Source organism: Drosophila montana, unplaced genomic scaffold (genome assembly GCF_035044405.1).
Source record: "Drosophila montana isolate Dmon_TW-CO22-7 unplaced genomic scaffold, ASM3504440v1 contig_402_1, whole genome shotgun sequence".
In the NCBI taxonomy this organism is placed as follows: domain Eukaryota; kingdom Metazoa; phylum Arthropoda; class Insecta; order Diptera; family Drosophilidae; genus Drosophila; species Drosophila montana.
Genome location: NW_026998739.1, coordinates 5,764,945 through 5,783,372, shown reverse-complemented (window position 1 = coordinate 5,783,372; position 18,428 = coordinate 5,764,945). Strand labels below are relative to the sequence as shown.

The 18,428-nt window shown below is 40.4% G+C and overlaps 1 protein-coding gene across 1 annotated transcript in view; it reads right to left on the bottom strand.

Moving 5' to 3' along the window:
* Positions 1-4,012: 4,012 nt before the first annotated feature.
* The window catches only part of LOC135439513 (chaoptin), a 68,112-nt gene continuing 53,696 nt past the window's right edge, over positions 4,013-18,428 (bottom strand). Inside the window, exons 4-6 of the mRNA XM_064698267.1 lie at positions 10,846-10,956; positions 6,552-9,822; positions 4,013-5,568 (exon numbers count right to left, since the gene is read on the bottom strand). Coding sequence (XP_064554337.1) covers positions 5,392-5,568; positions 6,552-9,822; positions 10,846-10,956 — 3,559 coding nt within the window. The 3' untranslated portion in view covers positions 4,013-5,391. The remainder of the gene's footprint in view (positions 5,569-6,551; positions 9,823-10,845; positions 10,957-18,428) is intronic.

The window sequence follows — 18,428 nt, the reverse complement described above, 5'->3', positions numbered from 1 at the left end:
AAAAGTAGTCCGCTACTTTTTTAAAAGGTATGCATATCATTCCTAAATCGGAACTTCTAATTGAAGTATAACTTAATCTGCTATTAACAGCTTACGGCTGTGCAGAATGTGAGCCCTGCTTAAATGCCCAATTTAACACTGGGCTCAAACTAAAACAGAATTCAGTTGCGAGTGCGCAGAGCAGAAAAAGCTTCGTCTGAGCGCAATGCACAAGCAGACATACATATAAACATATATATTTACCGACTATAATCCGTTGCATTATGTACTCATACATTTGTGTAGTTGATTGTGCTTTATCTGCCGTTGACTCGCGCTCAGTCGAATTTTTGTTGATGCTTATCGCTCATAGTTTCAAATAAGACTTGCTAAAATTGCTGTACGCCCATATTTTGTCCTTCGCTTTGCGCACTCGCAAATCTTATTCTCTATTAGTTTAACCCCAGTGGTAAATTGCACATTAAGCAGGCCGAGCATTCTGCACAGTCTCAAGAGTGCACCTGCTGTTATGAGAAAATTTGATGAATATTTATTGATCAGTTTTTTCTGTGCTAGACGACCACAAAATCACCTAGTTAATGAGCTTTTAAAAAATTCACAAAAATAAAGTTATAATACAAAGATAAAAATTACATTAGCCATTTCGATTAGATTCAATAGACAACCATAGTTTTCAATAGGTGTATATTTCCAAGATCTTACGTTTGTTAAATATAGCCCAATCAGTAATTATTAATTTGCGGCTGTGTAGAATGCGAGCCCTGCTTAAATGTGAAATTTATCACTGGGGTCAAACTAAAACAGAATTCAGTTGCGAGTGCGCAGAGCACAAGTAGATAATGCACAAGCAGACATACATACATATATACATATGTGTTTGTGTGCGCATTATCTTGTCATGCATATGTATAGTTGCCCGTGCGTTTTTTACCTTTGACGCGCGCTCAATCGAATTTCTCTTTCTCAATTTTCTGTGCGCCTGAATTTTTGTCTGCTTTGCGCACTCTCAATTTAATTCTGTTTTAGTTTGATCCCAGTGATAAATTGCACATTGAAGCAGGGCTGACAATTTGTATAGTCGCCAGGTGTTAATTGCTGGTTGAGTCAAAATATGATAAGTGCTTAAGATGCGATAGATTACGCCAGTAGACCAGCTTATGAGAGCTTTAAAAAATAACACACGAAAGTGAAATTTAATATAACGGACTGCTGATTTCCAAAAATATAAAAATATCAAGGAGTAACATTATATTTTACATTTTAATTGGTTCAATAGTCCAGAACCTTCTTAAAAATATTTAACTGATCAGCAATTAACAATATGATTCTATGCAAAATCTCTCTTGAGCAGTGCGATTCACTAATGGGAAAAACTACAAAAAACATTGGTGCAAAGAGAATATAGCAAGCCATTGATCACAAAACAAATTGAGCGCGATTCAAAGGTAGATAAAGCACAAGCAAGTTCACATAGATAATGCACAGGCAAACACACACTCAAACAAGGGAGAGTCGCCAATTATAATTATGTATATGTATGTCTGCTTGTGCATTATCTACTTCTGCTTTGCGCACTCGCAACTGTATTCTGTTTTGGTTTAACCCCAGTGACAAATTTCACATTTAAGCAGGGCTCGAATTCTGTACAGCCGCAAGCTATTCATTGCTGATTGAGTTACATTTTTGAAGAAGGTCCTACCTTAAATCTGTTGCAATGACAAATGCTATTCTACATCTTGTATTTAACTGCCCTTAAAATGATATATAACATTTTTTATTTGCTTAATTGTAAAAGCTATTATTAACTGTGCGATTTTGTGTTAATCTTGCTCAGTAAGATCAGCCCATTAAATATTTATTATATTTTCTTACAACCAGCAGGTGAAAACTTGAGACTGCGCAGAATATTCGGTCTGCTTTCATGTGCAAATTGGCACTGGGGTCAAACTAACAGAGAATTAAGTTGCGAGTGCGCAAAGCGGACGAAAAAATTGGCGCACAGTAATTGTAGCAAGTCATGTCTGGAGCGATAAGCAACAAAAATTCGACTGTGCGCTAAGCATAAGCAGATAATGTACAAGCAGACATACATATAAAAAAAATATTTATATTTGGCGCTTCTCTCTCCGCATGCACATGCTTGTGCGTGTGTTCGCTTGTGCATTATCTATGCATGCATATGTGTAGTTGTTTGTGCATTATCTACCTTTCTCTCGCGCTCTGTCGAATTTTTATTGATGCTTTTCGCTTCATGCAAGAATTCCTCTTGTGATCTATTTTCTGTGTTTTCAGTAGTCAATTGGACTGTTAAACAGATTGACGGTTCCGCGCAGTCGCAATGTGTTGAATTTTCTTTTGAATGAATTTTAAAAGTTCAATTGTGGAATTTTAAGCTAATAGTGTGAAATTTTACTATTAAAATTTAGCTTTTGGTTTGACAAAGATGTGAAATTTGAAAGCCCACGAAACAGGCCCAAAAAGATGCTGCGGTAACTGCTCCAAAATGTAAGTCCACATTTAGCACTAAGACTTCCAGATTACAAGTATATTTATACGCAGAGTGTGTGTGTGTGTGTGTGTGTGTATAGCTACATAGCCGCCGCGCCCCTTAGCCCCCGCACTCAACTGAAGCACTTTGGGGTATCTGGCACTTTTACTTTTATTTTAGCCAGGATATCAGAGCCGAGCCAAGTGCATCTAGTGCACAAGTAGAGCACTCGTCAGAGCTCTTCAGCGTGCCGATAATCCAATTATGGCTATGGCCTGCCAGCATGGCCAAGGGTCTGACCGGCGTTTGGGGAGGGCTTCACTTATTTTGTGGTAGGTGTGGGGAGGTGCTCGGGTAGGGGCACTGCGTGGCGTGCGCGCGTCTCTCACATAATTTTAGCCAGTTTATTTGCCTGTTGGCTTTGCGGGCTGCTCGCGTTATTATCAAGTTACATTGGCCAAAACACTAAAATGTATGTATAAAAGGGTCGCAACCTGAACCTAAGCAGCTGCCAAGGAGTCGACTAGCTGCTCCTGACTGGGGGGCTAATGTCTGCGGCTTGCCGCAGTCGCAGTCTTTAATCAGAGGGGGCGTGTCCCTCTCTCTGTGTGTGTGTTTGGGTGTGTGTGTGTGCGGTATACCCATTTGCTCCGTTTAGCGCATTGTGTTTGTTATTTAAAACACGTAAGCGCTCAGCTAAACGAAGGTATTTTGGATTTTCGGTTCAACCGAAGGGTTGTAGTCACTTACAGTGGGCAGTGTGTTAAGGATGGAAGGGGGGGGGGTCAGCTCTATCAAATTCATTTTAATTAAAATACCTTTGTTGCCGTTTTCCATTATCGAAACACACAGTGTTAATATTTCTAGCATTTTTATTTATTTTTTATTCAATTTCATTTGTATTGATATGGTTTTGGTTTTTCATTTTTTTTTTGTCATTTTCTCCAATTGTTTTTTTTTTTTTAATTTCCACTACTTTAATTTTGCTTTTGCTGTTGGGCATCATAGGAATGATAGAAAAAATAGAACACAATGCAATGTCATAATATTTGTAATATGCGCTGCCTCTATATATTCATATATTTACAATATGATATTTTAATAATAAAAATGTTTTCACAAAAATTGCAAAAACCCAAAAAGAAAATGATTGCTTAAAGGATTAAAAACAGATATTTCATGACCAGCAGCAGTTGAACCCTTCACCCCGCACCACAAAATCTCGTGGGTCTTCGTTTCGGTTATTTTAATTAATTTATTCATTTGTTCTCTCAGTGAATAGTTTATTTAGTTCTTTTTGTTTAATTTTATTATTATTATTATTATACTTGTGCATTTTGCATCATCGTCGTGTAAACAACTACAATTAGTATCACGATTGTCATTGTTGTAACGAAAAAACACAACAAAAAGTGATTTCATTTTGAAAAACAATTAACAAAAACAAGAGCAAAAAAAGTGGTTGGAAAATTGTGTTTGATAATTTATGCCATTTAATTGGTATTCATATTGTTGTCGCGGGCCTGTGTGTGAGTGTGTGTGTGTGTGTGTGTGTGTGTGTGTGTGTGTGTGTGTGTGCACTCTGTAAATGTTTACGCTTTTCATTATGTTTTATTATATTACTTTTGCCAAAACTGATATGTACTTATATGTGTGTTAAAAATTGACTGCCGCCAAAGTTCGTAAACCCCTAGTAGTCCTCGTTTTTTTTTTGCATTTTGTTTTTTCAATTTAAATTTATTTTTTAAGTGATAAGTGTGCAAGGTGGCGCTTTTTTCTACGTTCATTAAAAAACCATTGTAATTGCTATCCAATTGATCGTTATGTTCATATTCGTATCTTTAAATATTCATATATTTAGTTATATTTATTAAATTATTTAATATAGATTTATTTATTTATCATTTACTTATTGGCCTTGCTGCTAAGTTGTATTCCATACTTGTATCTAGAATCGGTTTCAGCTTTTAAAATTACTCATATATATATCATATATATACCTCATGTATACTATTATTAACAACTTAATTGTCTATTAAATCTATAGATGCAAAAGTGTTTATTAACTACGCTCTAATTGTGTGTGTGTATGCATGTATGTATGTGTGTGGGTGTGTCTATAAATAAGTATGATGTTTGTGTCCTTGTCACTTATTAGGAATCAACATATATCCGCTTGTACGTGTGTGTGTGTGTGTTAATGTGTTTGTGATTTTATGTAATCGATTGTATTAATTACCATTAAGTTGGCCAAGACTCAGCGCTAAGCGGACAGGGTGTGTAGCGTCTGCACTTAAATAACCTAATGGTCTTTTGATGGTGGTTAAGTAAATGATTATATGAAAAATAATTGCTAAAACAAGAGTATCGCATGATAAACAATCTAAATAATAATACGGAACAGCTGTGAGCACTAATTAGTGTCGAAAATAGTTTACTGAAGCGTTAAGATGAAGTAATTAGACAATATATTAAGTCCGAAAAAGGAATGAAGAAGTGAATAATAATTTGAATAACAATTAAAATTATGTAAACTCCCGACCGCTTGGCGCTGAAAGACTGCGACAACGTGCCGCAGTCTTTTAAAGTCCTACTTTATATATGTGTGTATCTTCCGTAAATATATACTTTTACATATTTCATATGCATATATAAAACTTACACATTACGAGTGGACATAAACCGATTTGCTGTTTATTTTTTCTCTATTTTTCTCTTTTCCGTTATTGTTTGGGTTCATTAGCTAATTCCAAGTGCTGCCAAAACTCTGGCTACGTTTAGTACATATATATTTATATATATATATATTATGTTCAACTTTATATACAAATATCATACATATATATTATCGTTATCCAACAGGCATCTCAGTTGGCCAGTTGCAGCAACTACTAGAGCCAACATCAAAGGGATATGGTGAACAGAGGCAGCGTTAACGCCGCCGCAAAGGATAGCAGGAAGATGCGCTGACCGGAGCTGCTCAAAGCGCTGGCCTGGCACAGCAGATCTTCGGGAAAAATCTCCAGTATGGGCAGATGGCGGCCCGATGCAGTATCGTGGCAGGTGTTGGCTCGCGCACGCTGTTTAAAGAGGTAAGAAGTTCAAGATAGAATTAAACAAGCCTCCTAGATACATTTTCTTAGTCGATAGGTAGAAAAAATTTAAGTAACTGGGTCATAAATGGGGTATATTCTTATCCGTAAGATTCAAAAGTATCAGTAAGGCACAAAAGTACAAAAGATAAGATACAAAAGTATCTATAAGATACAAAAGTATCTGTAAGATACAAAAGTATCTGTAATTGTCTATGAGATACAATAGTATCTGAAAGCTAGAAAACCATCTGCAAGTATGAAAGATGTCTGTAAAATATAAAAGTATCTGTGAGATACAACAGTGTGTGTAAGATACAACAGTATCTGTATGCTAGAAAGGTACCTGTAAGCTACAAATGTATCTGTAAGGTACAAAAGTATCTGTTAGATACAAAAGTATATGTAAGATATAACCATATCTGCGATTTACAACAACAGTATCTGTGAGATAAAACGACTACAATATTTATGTGGGATTCTAAAATTTTTGAGAATTAAATTTGTAAGGTGCAAAACTATCTCAGTCCATTAAAACGCATCTGGTAGATACAAATCCTTGTGTAAGATACACCAACCTTCTCATTAAATTAGTTTGCTTCTTGTGCGACTTTCAGATATTTTTTAATCACTCAGATACATTAATATCTCACTGATACTTCTTTCTTTTGCATATACTTTTGTATCTCGAAATCGCTTTACTTTTTTTAAATATTTTTGTATCTTTCGGTTATATTTGAGGGATCTGTAGATATTGATCGACTAGAGTTTCCAAGTATCGTTAGTCTTATAGTTTTACCGAAAGGTAAATATTTGTTTGGGTTTATTCTTAAATTACATAGAAACAATAAAAAGCTTACGCGCATATCGGCAACCGATAGAGGCAACTTTTGCGAAAAAAATAAACCAAGATTAAAGATAACGATTGAGTAGTAGAATAGAAATATAGTTATTGGATTGTTTAGACGCACCTGCACCATACGCTTGAGGTCATCCTTTTGTATGACTTTGATCTGCGCCGATTCGCGCAGCCAGCGACGCAGCCAATGCCCGAACCAGACCAGGCCACACTCGCATTCGAGCGGATTGTGCGCGGTTATGAGGCCGCCCATAATGCTGCGCGTGCCCACCGCATCCCAGTAGCTCTTGTTGGGATAGAAGCTATCGGCGGCCAATGCATTGATGCGATTATGCGAGATATCAATGGATAGGTGGGGCACCGCGCGCAGTGTATAGAAAATGCCTGGCGGCAGATCCGAGATGCGCGTATGGGAGATCTTCACCTTCAGCCGCTGATTGCGCGAGAGTCCAGTGAAGACATCGGGTGATATGGTCTGCACATTGCTGCCGTACAGCTCCAGCAGCTGGAGCTTCGTATTGTTGGCCAGCTTGGCCAGCAATTGACCCCCAATATTGGGCTCCAGGCAGTGTACGCGCAGCTCCTGCAGGCCAGGCAGACGGGCCACCAAATCGCCCAGATTTGCATGCGAGCTGGCATGGAGTTTTCGCAACGAACGCAGCTTGGAGAAGGCCTGCGGATTGGCCACCTTAACGTCCAGCAGATTGAGCTCCGACAGATGGCGCAGGCTCAGCAGATCGTGCAGAGTGATGCGACGTAGGGGATTGTGCGCCAGGTCCAGAACCCTTACAGAAGGTGGCAAATGCTCCACAGCGCAGCTGGCATTTATTAGCTTATTGTGGGAGATATTGACGTAGCGCAGGTGCCGCATTCCACCCAGCGGCGACAACTCCTGCAGATAATTGCCGCTGACGTCCAGGTAGGAGAGCAGCGGCAGCTTCAGCGTGGGCAGAACATAGAGGCCCATGTGATGAAGGATTAGTTTGCGTACACGCGGCGTGTGCACGAAGACCTCACGCAAATTGGTGGTCACTAGCGGATTCTCGGATAGATCCAGATTGGTCAGATTGTTAAGGAAGCTAAAGGTGTTATCCGGCAGTATAGTTATGCGATTGCGCGCCAAACTTATGTCGTAGAGGAACTGTGAGTTGACAAACATGGAAGCGTCCAGATACTCCAGACTGTTGCGCGACATCTGAATGGATCTCAGTGTAAAGCCGATGTCCGTAAAAGCCGGCACGGGCCAAACGCTCAGCTGATTGTCGGATATGTCCAGAAACTCCAGGCGCGTGTTCATGAACACCTCGCGCGGCAAAGCGCGCAGCCGATTGGAGCAGATGCGCAGAATTCGCAGCTTGCGCAGATTCGAGAATTGCTCCACCTGTAGCTGGTCCAGCTGATTGTGGCTGAGATCCAGCTCCTGCAGGCTGTTCAGACCCTGAAAGCTGCGGCGACGCAGCGAGCTGAGATTGTTGTGGGACAGATTCAGAATCTCCAGGAATTCCAAGTCCCCGAACGCGTGACTTTGCAGAGCGCCCAAAGCGTTGTGGGCCAAATTGAGGAAGCGCAGCGTATTGGCCAGATTGGTAAAACTATCCGACTTGGCCACATGATTGTGACTGATGTCCAGCTGATATATATACATATAGCTGCTCAGTTCATCATCGAAGCTCGAGATGTGATTGTGGCTAAGATTGAGTCGCAGCGGAGTTGTCGCATTCGAGACATAGTGAAAGGACTTCAAGGATATGCCACACAGCTGATTATGCATAAGATCTAGTGCAGCCAGATTGGGCAGCACGGTAAAAGCGGCATGGGATATGTTGGTCAAGCGATTGTACGATAGATCTATATAGCGTAGGAACTCGAGATTGTGAAAGGCATGACGGGCAATGCTGCGCAGACGATTCGACTGCAGATTAAGCGTCTGCAAGTCGCCCAGATTGTGAAAGGTTTGCGGCTCCAAGCGCTCCAAGGCATTGTAGGAGAGCTCAATCTCAACCAGATGGCTGTGGGCATCCGGCAGGAAGAGACCGCGTGGCAGCGCTTTCAGCTGATTGAAGCTCAGATTGATGTAGCTCAGTTCGCGCATTTGCGCAAACGACTCATTCGAAATGCTCTTCAGATTGTTATTGTCCAGGCCCAACCAAATCAGCTGTGAGAGTGGCAACAGGGCATCCAGCGGATCAAGGGATTCCAAGCTTCTAGCCGGAAACACAGCAAACGAGAGCTCCAGAATTTTCAGCGTATGCGAAACATTCTCAAAGACCAAAGGATGATGTATGGTTATATCGTTAAAGCTCAGGCTAATCTCCTGTATTTGCTCCAGGCCCGCAAACGAGCCCAGATGCAGATGCGTTATCTTATTGTTCCGCAGCAGAATAGTCTGCAGGTTGGCGCCCCAGCCGTCCACGGCAAAGATGCCCTCGGGTATATCGGCTATGGAGTTGTAGCCCATATTCAGATAGGATAGCTGGGTGTAGTTCTTCAAGCCCAAAACGGGTATCATTGTAAAATTATTCCCGCTCAGGCTCAAGACCTTCAGATTCTCCGTAAACGTGGGCAAATTGCTGAGCTGATCGATCTGATTGGAGGTGAGATACAAATATCTCAGGCGATGCAGTGTGGATATGGCCACCGGCACAGTGGTCAGGTGATTGCGTTCCAAGTCCAAGTATTCCAGCGTATCCGTCAAACCCTCAAATGCAGCCGGATGCACTCGGCTGATGGCATTGAAAGCCAGCACAAGATGCACAATGCCCGTGTCCTTGAAGACCTCCGCCGGCAGCTGTCCAACATAGTTTTGCTCCATGTTGAGCGCACGTATGTGCACGTCCGAATAGTTTTGCTGGAAGTAGTCCGATTCCAGGTGCTCAATGCAGTTCTGACCCAGATCTAGCTTCTCCAGATGCATGCGCAGCGGCCGCAACTGCAGCTCCTTCCACTGGACGCTGCGCAGCAGATTGTCCCGCAGACTGACAATACGCAGCTCCGGCAGCTGCTCGAACAGCTGCTGGGGGAAGACGCTCAACAAATTGCTGGACAGATCCATGGTCACCAGCGAGCGTGGCAAATAGTTGGCCGCCACATGGGTTATGCGATTGTTCGACAAGTCCAGCCAAAGCAGCTTCTGCAGCTGCTCAAAGGGACGGCCGCCCGCCCGGTCAGCACCAGGATTAGCTGCATGTAACGTATTGCTGCCATCCAGCCGACTCTGCACCGCAGTCAAGCTGCTCGGCTGTGAGCTGTTATCGCCAGGATTGGCGAGCGAATCCTGAGCACCACCTGGCGCCACTTCCGTAATGTCATTCCCGGACAGATGAAGTGAACGCAGCGTATCGTGCTGCGCCTCCCAGTTGCCCTCTAAGCTGGTTATGTGATTCCTATCAAAGAAACGAAAGAGAGACATCGTATTGAACTAATGAGAAATATATACAGGGATCTAACAAACTTGGTGCGTACAACTCTTTCAATCTAACTAAACAAGATTTTTCGGAGATATTTCTCAGATATTCTTCAAGAATTTCTTAAGAAATTGGTTTCTTAGTTTTTTGTATGTTTCATCATGCACGCTTAGATACTTTTAGAGAAAATCAGTCTTGATTTTTCTAACTTATTGTTTTTCTATGGGTAAAAAGAATATATTGGTTTTGTGCAAAGGTATATAACACGTAGAAGAAAGCATTTCCCCCATCCCATAAAGTTTTTTTATATTCTTGGTCAGCTTTAATAGCCTAGTCGATCTAGCCATGCCCGTCTGTCTGTCCCTGTGTCCGTCCGTCAGTATGTCTGTATATCCGTATGTATAAACGTATAGATCTCAGAACCTATAAGAGCTTGGGCAAATTTTGACAAAAGTCCTCCTAGTTCCCGGTCAGTACGAGGTTCTTTCCGATAATCGATAACTTGTCCCGTTTCCAAATAATCGATACAAATAAATATCAAAATACTGTGTTTTGAACAAATCTCTTAGGTCTTAGGAGCTAGAGTAAGATAATTTGTACAACATATGGCTTCTGGATTATACAGATCATTTCATTGCCATCTCCACCCACCCATCTCCGCCACCGACCCTAGCTATAAATCAAATAATTAAATCAATTGATCTTCTCTGATTCGCATTAATATCAATACCCAATGCATCTTATAAAGCGGACATATTATAGAATCGATAAATTATGATATATTTATTATTATTATTGCAGTTAGGCCAAGATTTATTAAAAATTAGAATATATATATGTAGTTTATATGGCATAATATTAACTGCCTAAGCTATATCACAATTAGTACTAGATTTCTTTCAGTGGAACTTTAACTAAATTTCTCTCTGTACATCACTCAAAAGTGCCTCCCACTTTGCCACGCCCAGTCGTGACAACAGAAATTGGAGTCAATCCACTTACCGTTGCGCCACGAGTCGCGTCAGCGAGTGCAATCTCTGCAGTGCCTCCAGTGGCAGCTGCTGCATCTTGTTGCCCGAGATGTCCAGAGTCATCAGAGAGTACGTCATTGTGCTGAGAGACGGAGAGAGAGAGAAGAAAGTGTTGGTTATCTGTATGCAAGTTGATGTACTTGTGATACGTTTATAATGCTAAAAGTTTTGCTGGTCACGCCCACTGTCCAAGCGACAAGCCCCTCCGCTTATTGAGGTGGCGCCTGCCTTTTGACATATTCAACACACAAGTCAGAAAACAAATATTTAAACTTAATTAACGCACCGCACACCCGACGACGAGTCATGTGACCTGTCCCTTGACCCCCCCTCCGCCTCTCCCTAGGACAGCACCACACGGCATCCAGTTACCACTGCACTCCATTAATAGTTACACATACACGCAGTACAAACAGTAAAGAATGAGAGAGAGAGAGAAAGAGAGGGAGCAAGAGCGCAAAAGAGCGACCTCAATTATGAAAACCACGAGGCTTTGCCAACAAGCATCAGCCTCTGCCCAAAGCTGCGTCGCGTCGCTGCTTTACTGCTGCGCGTTCATGTTGTTACTGCCCTTTGTTGTTCTTGTTATAGTTGTTGTTGTTGTTGTTGTTGTTGTTGCTGCTGACAGGCTCTGCCGCTTATGCGACGAAGAATCAAACGCAAACCAAATTTTTGTGGCTCCTTTGGCGTCGCTCTTGCTCTCTCTCGCTCTAGGCGACTTCTTCACCTCCCATTCTCATCCTTTTCGCCCCGCGGCTCTTCTTGTTGGCGGCGGCTGCTTTTGGTTTGCGTTTTGGTTGCCATTTGCTGTTTGCCGTTTGCCGGCAGCTCGCCGCTTGTTGTTGCTGTTGTTTTACTTGTGGTCGCCCATTTAAGATGTGTGTGTGTGTGCGTGAGTGCGTTTGTCATCAAAAGGCTCGAGCTTGCATGTGTATGCGTGTGCATAAGCCGAGAGCAGTTCGAAAAGTAGCGCTTTAAAAGCGCTTTGCCTACTGCCTTTAAACCGACCATGTCATCCAGCTACCCTCGCATCTGCTTTTTTTTCTGTCTACATATTTTTATATAAATACGTCTATGTATTAAAAACGACCATCTTTAAACGTTGAATTATTTTGAATAAAAATTATTTTGTTTATCTATTTACAGGCCCTTTAACTGTGGCAACCCACGTGCAATGCTTAGTATTTAGTACATTCACATGCATTAACATTTGAACCTCAACACGCAAGAAACACGCAACGTAAGAAGCAGAGGAATCAACACATGCCACACACACACACACACACATACACGAAAACACCAACACAAACACACACAACCACATGCCGTGTGTAAATAATTAATTACCGCATACAGAAAATTGGTCATAACTCGGTGGAAATTTTTCGGAGGAAAACTCATAGGGATCAGAGCTACAAGCTGACCAAAGGACATAAAAATGGTAATTATATTATTAATAAGCAAGCTTTCAAAATGCACATTCTTATGAGCGTTAAGCTATTGCCTAACATTATTATTTATTCATATGAAATAAGCTTGAACATTTGGGGATATGCCATGTAATGCTTAACCAAGATAGCTAGCTGATAGCCCTGGTACAAAACCAAGATAAAAGGATATTTGTCTGTTAGGAAAGTACCCAATATCCAAGCGGTTCGTAAAGAGCCCAATGTTTAACGGCTCGTATAGACGAGCAGAGACAAATTAAAGGACGAACGTCCTTCAGACAGCCAAGATAAAACAACATTTCCCTCTACACAAAGTACGCAACGTCTCGCCCATATCCTCGCAGATCCTATCAAGTCCTGTAGTAAGCAACTCTTGGGAACCAGGCTTATAATCTGCCGAAAGGACATCGATATCGGTCTTTTAGTTTCCAAGATATCGCTAATGTTTTCAAAATGACATAATTCACAAAATCCGCCATAACTGTTTCTTGGGCTATCGTGATGTCCTTTGCATAACCGATTGTTCTTATCCTCCCAATTCAGAATTTAGAATATGACGAACGTCCTTTAGATAGTCAAGATAGCAGGACATTTGTTGTACAGAAAATATGCAATAGCTGGGACGTATGCTAACTGATCATGATGTCCTTTAGATATCCGATTGTCCTAATCCACCCAATTCAGAATTTGGAAAGAAAAAGACAAATGTCCTTCAGACCGTCAAGATAATTTGTTTGTACAGAAAATAAGCAATAGCAGTAGAAAATAGACAAGTTGTATGTCAAACTATTCGTTCGGAATACCAGTATCAACTGGCCAAAGGATATCGAAATCGTCCTTATAGTTTGGAATACAGGGCTATTTTCCTAAAAAGGACATGAAATAGAAAATCGGCCACAGCGTGTCCATTCTAAGGAATATCGTTATGTCCATTGGCCAACCGATGGTCCTCATCGTCAGTATTCCGAATATTCCATTCAAAAGACGAAAGTCCTTCAAACACCCAAGATATCAGAAAAAATGTTATAAATTAAGAAAGCCATAACTCAGTCGTGTCCTTACATATCCTGACAAGTCCTGTGTCAGACAAATTGTATGGGCAAGGACTATTATCTGGCCAAAGGACATTAAAATCGTTCATGTGGTTTCCGAAATATGGTTACTTTTATAAAAAGGACATTCACTAAAAATGTTCACAGGGGGCTAGTCAGAAAATAGCCAAATATCGAAAAATTCGGGACTAACTTCGCCATTTGGAGGACTATCGGGATGTCCTTTGGACAGCAGATAGTCCCCACCCTCCCATTTAAGAATATACAACCCGAAGGACGAAAGTCCTTCAAACAACGAACTTTTATTGGCAAATTTTAAAAGAGAAAATAGACCATAGCTCGGCTGTGTCCTTGCGTATCCTGGCAGGACATGTGTCAAAAAAATTGTACTGACCAGGCCCACCAACTGGCCAACGGACATAAAGATCGTCCTTATAGTTTCAGAGTTATAGCGATTTTACTAAAATTTGATGATTTCACGCAATTTTCCTTGCGGCCCGCGACTGAAAAATTAGCAAGTCCAGGATTCTTAGATGACCCCCTAATATTTTGATGCAGTTGGGCCCCACGATCCTAACGCACCATGTCCTTAGAAAATCTGCAAGGATATGTCCGAGTTATGGCTATTTATTTCCTCAAAATACCCTTTTATCTCTCTTATAACATTTTTGATTCAAATGTGTTTTTATCTTTTCAGATTAAAGGATTCAAGGACTCTAATCGATTCTAAGGACTTTTACGAATCTAACGCGGCTAATCCTTCCAGGATCGGACGTATTTTAAGCCTGATATAGCCAGTTTAAGTTAACACCGAAAATACATGCATAAAACAACAAATTTGTTCATATTAACAAAAATAAATAATTAATATTAAATTTTTAAACAATTTCCCGTTTTTCTACTTCCAAGGGATATGGAATTGCAATCTGTTGCATACCCGTAAGGGGCGTCCGTTGGCGGCCGCTGGCTACCGAGATTTTTCTTAAATTCTGCTAAAATACCAGGCGAACAGAAATGACCAGCAGGTCGACAAAATTTTTCAGTCACCGAAAAATTTCTGTTGCATACCCAAAAGGGGCGCGCTTGTTGGCGGCCGGCTCCCCAATTTGTACCAAAATTCGGCTGAAATACCAGGCAAACAGAAATGCCCGGAAGGTCGACAAAATTTTTCAGTCGACGAAAAATTTCTGTTGCATACCCAAAAGGGGTGCGCTTGTTGGCGGCCGGCTCCCCAATTTGTACTAAAATTCGGCTGAAATACCAGGCAAACAGAAATGCCCAGAAGGTCGACAAAAGATTTCAGCGCCCGAAAAATTTCATTTAAAATGAGTGCTGTTAAGCCACTGAAAATGAGTACTGTAAAGCGGCTGTTAAGTAATAAATTGAGTGATGTAAATAGGCCTTTTAATTAGCAGACGCAGCTACTGCTAATGTAAAAGGGGTGCTGTAAACGGAGTGTTTAGGAGCTGCTGCTGCTACAGCTCATGTACAGGGTTGCTGAAAGAAAATGCATACATATTTTTGGACCATTTCCATGCGAATTACGCAAGAATCTGGTCCTTTAGGTTCGCCAGGACTATATCGATGGTATGGTATAACCAAGGGTATATTTAATCAGCTAGGAACCAGCGAAGGGGCGGCTGAAAAAGCATACATGTTTCTCAATAAGTTACGCATTTTGCTAGTATTCGGCTCTTTAGGTTAACTAGGACTATATCTATGGTATGGTATGACCAAGGATATATGGGTCATCTAGGAACCATCTGTTTTAATCATTTGTTTACCATGAGCGTGAAAGACTCAACTGAAAAAAAATTAAGAATAAATTATTTTATTTGTAAAACTTTAAAAGGCTCTAGCTGGGCTTAATTAAGTTCGATCTTAGTCTTCTACAGAATCGAATGTAATACAATATTGATTTGCCTATGAATAATAATAGGAATAATTATTACCTACTCTTATTAATTATAAAAACAGTATTCAGCTTTCAATTATAACGATGGCAATTTGGCCGTAGTTCAGGTCTGTCTGATCTGTAGGTTAAACATGCGCCACATTCTTACCCAAGCAGCATTTAACAGCTTGGCTCTGTGCAGAATCTGCAGCCCGTTAAACATATCAATCCACTCGGACAAAATATGAGCGCATACAAAATTGAGCTAGTCTTGCTTGGAGCGATAAGCAACCAAAATTCGACTGAGTGCGAAGCATAAGTTGATAATAAACAAGCAGACATACATATTCACATTTTATTGCATGCCCTTGTTTGTGTGCGTATTTGCTTGCGCATTATCTATTCATGCATATGTTTAGTTGACTGTGCGTTATCTAGCTTTGATTCGCGCTCAATCGAATTTTTATTGATGCTCTTCACTCATAGCGCCAAATAACACCTTCTCAATTTTCGATGGCCCAACTTTTTATCCGTTTTGCGCACTCACAACTGTTTTCTGTTTTAGTTTGGTCAATTATACAATTAAGTAGCGCTCGCATTCTTGACAGCTGCAAGTTGATTATTGATCTAATTTTAGATTTGCAATTTTTGGAGTTTAATATCCTCTATGTAACTTTATTTTAATTGCTTTATTCAAAAAGCTTCTATAAAATGGGCTATTTTGGCACAAGCACGCACAATAAGACCTGCAAACTTAGCGTGTATCACAGTCCAACTCAAGCCGCAGTAAAAAACATGTGGCTGTGCAGATTCATCAGCCTGTTGAACAGTGCAATTGACTGATGAGCTTAAACAAACAGAGAAATAAGTTGAGGGAGCGCATAGCGGACAGATAAATGGGCGCACAGAAAATTAAAGAGGCTATCGATCATAAGATAAGTTCTTGCTTGGACAGATAAGCACCTAAAATTCGTGTGAGCACAATTTAAGGTAGATAACGCACAAGCAACTCCACATATGCATACGTAGGTGTCGCTCAAAAATAAATACACACACAAACAAATGCATGCAGAGCGAGCCAGCAGGTGTGTATGTTTGTATGTATGTATGTATGTATGCTTGTACCTTAGACGAATTTTTGTTGTTACTCAATTTTCTATGCGTCCGCATTTTTGTCCGTTTTGCGCACTCGCAACTGAATTCTGATTTTGTTAAGCCCCAGTGGTAAATTGCAAATTCTGCACAGCTAGGTTGTATTTCATTTGAAGAAGGTCAAAATGAGGTGGACTATTGAATCTGCTGATGATCAATATTTCAAATTCCCATGTCAGTTAACTGGCGTCTACTATAAAATCTATCATTACCGGAGCGATTTTGCCGGAATTTCTTTCAATTTTACTGCACATGAAGCATAGACCACAATCCTACATAACCAGCAGGTGAAAACTTGCGGCTGTGCATAATCTTGTCGGCTTAATTGTGAAATTTACCACAGGGGTTAAGCTTACAGAGAGCTAAGTCGCGAGTGGGCAAAAAATTGGCGCACATCAATAAGAGCAAGTCATGTCTGAGAGACAAGCAACCAAAATTCGACTGAGCGCATAAGTAGATGATGCACAAGCACACGTATACGCATTTGAGCATACTTGACTAAATACACTTGTTTGTGTGTGTGTGTTTGCTTGTGCACTATCTATGCATGCATATGTGTAGTTGCTTGTGCATTATCTACCTTTGACTCCCGCTCAGTCAGATTTTTATTGACACTTTTCACTCCAAACTAAGATTTCTCCTGTGATCAAGTGCTTGCTCTATTTTCTGCGCGCTCATCTTTTTGTTCACGTTACGCCCACTCAACTAAACATTGTGAGTAGAAGTGGTTTGCACTGTTAAGTTGTTAATTGTATTGTATAATTTGAAGAAGTGCCAATAAAGGAAAGATATGCATTTTTAATACCCGGTGGACCATTGAATCGATTACAATATAAAAAGTTTTGTTACTTAAAATGTTACACTTGAAACTTTTTTTATAATTTTTGTCAATATTATTGTTATTTTTATTCACTTATATATTTTTTACTGTTTGTATTATTTACTGGACAATTCAGACGCAAGCTTGCGCAATAAGATCTGCGCACTTAGCACTCATCACATTTTCACACAACCAACAGCCGACAGCTTGCGACTGTGCCCGTTTTAAGGTACAATTTATCACTGAGATCAAACTAAATCAGAATTCAATTGCGAATGCGCAAAGCGAACAAAAATTCGGAGCACAAACAAATTGAGCAACAACAAAAATGCCATCAAGCGCAAGGCAAAAGAAGGCAAAGCACAAGCAGCATACATAAACATATATACACACATGCATACTCGTCGGTTCGCTCTGCATACTGTTGTATGTGTGTGTGTTTATTATTATGCGCCTTTCCTACTTATGCATACGTGTTACTTCTTGTGTATTGTCTGCCTTTGACTCGCGCTCCCTCTGTTTCTTAGCTTATGCCCATTAGTCAATTGCACAGCCGCAAGTTCTTGTGAGAGGGTGAAAACCTAAGCTGAATGCACAGAGTTAAATTTTGTAAAACTTTAAATGACTATACCTCGGGTAAACAAAGTCTGGTTACTAAAAAAATACCTTAACAAAATGTATGTAATGTAACCCATAATTTTATTATTTTGCTGTTAAGCAGGTGCCGACTGGCTGCTGTGCAGAGTATTAGATCTGCTTAAGTGTGCAATTTACTACTGGAGTTAAACTCTCAGAGAGTTATATTGCGAGTGCGTAAAGCGGACGAAAACCATAAGCACGAGATATTGAGCACGAGTCAACGGTAGACAAAGCACAAGCAACTACACATATGCATGAATAGATATGCGAAGGCAAGCACATATGTATATACATATGTACATACACAAATTCAGAAGGGAGAGTCGCCAATTATAAATATCTATATGTATGTATGTTTGCTTGTGCATTATCTACTTCTGCTTTGCGCACTCGCAACTGTATTCTGTTTCGTTTGACCCCAGTGATAAATTTGACAATTAAGCAGGTCTCGCATTCTGCACAGCCGCAAGTTATTAATTGCTGATTGGGTTATATTTTTTTTAGAAAGTCCCATCTTGGGTAGATATATACATATGTACATTTTGAAAA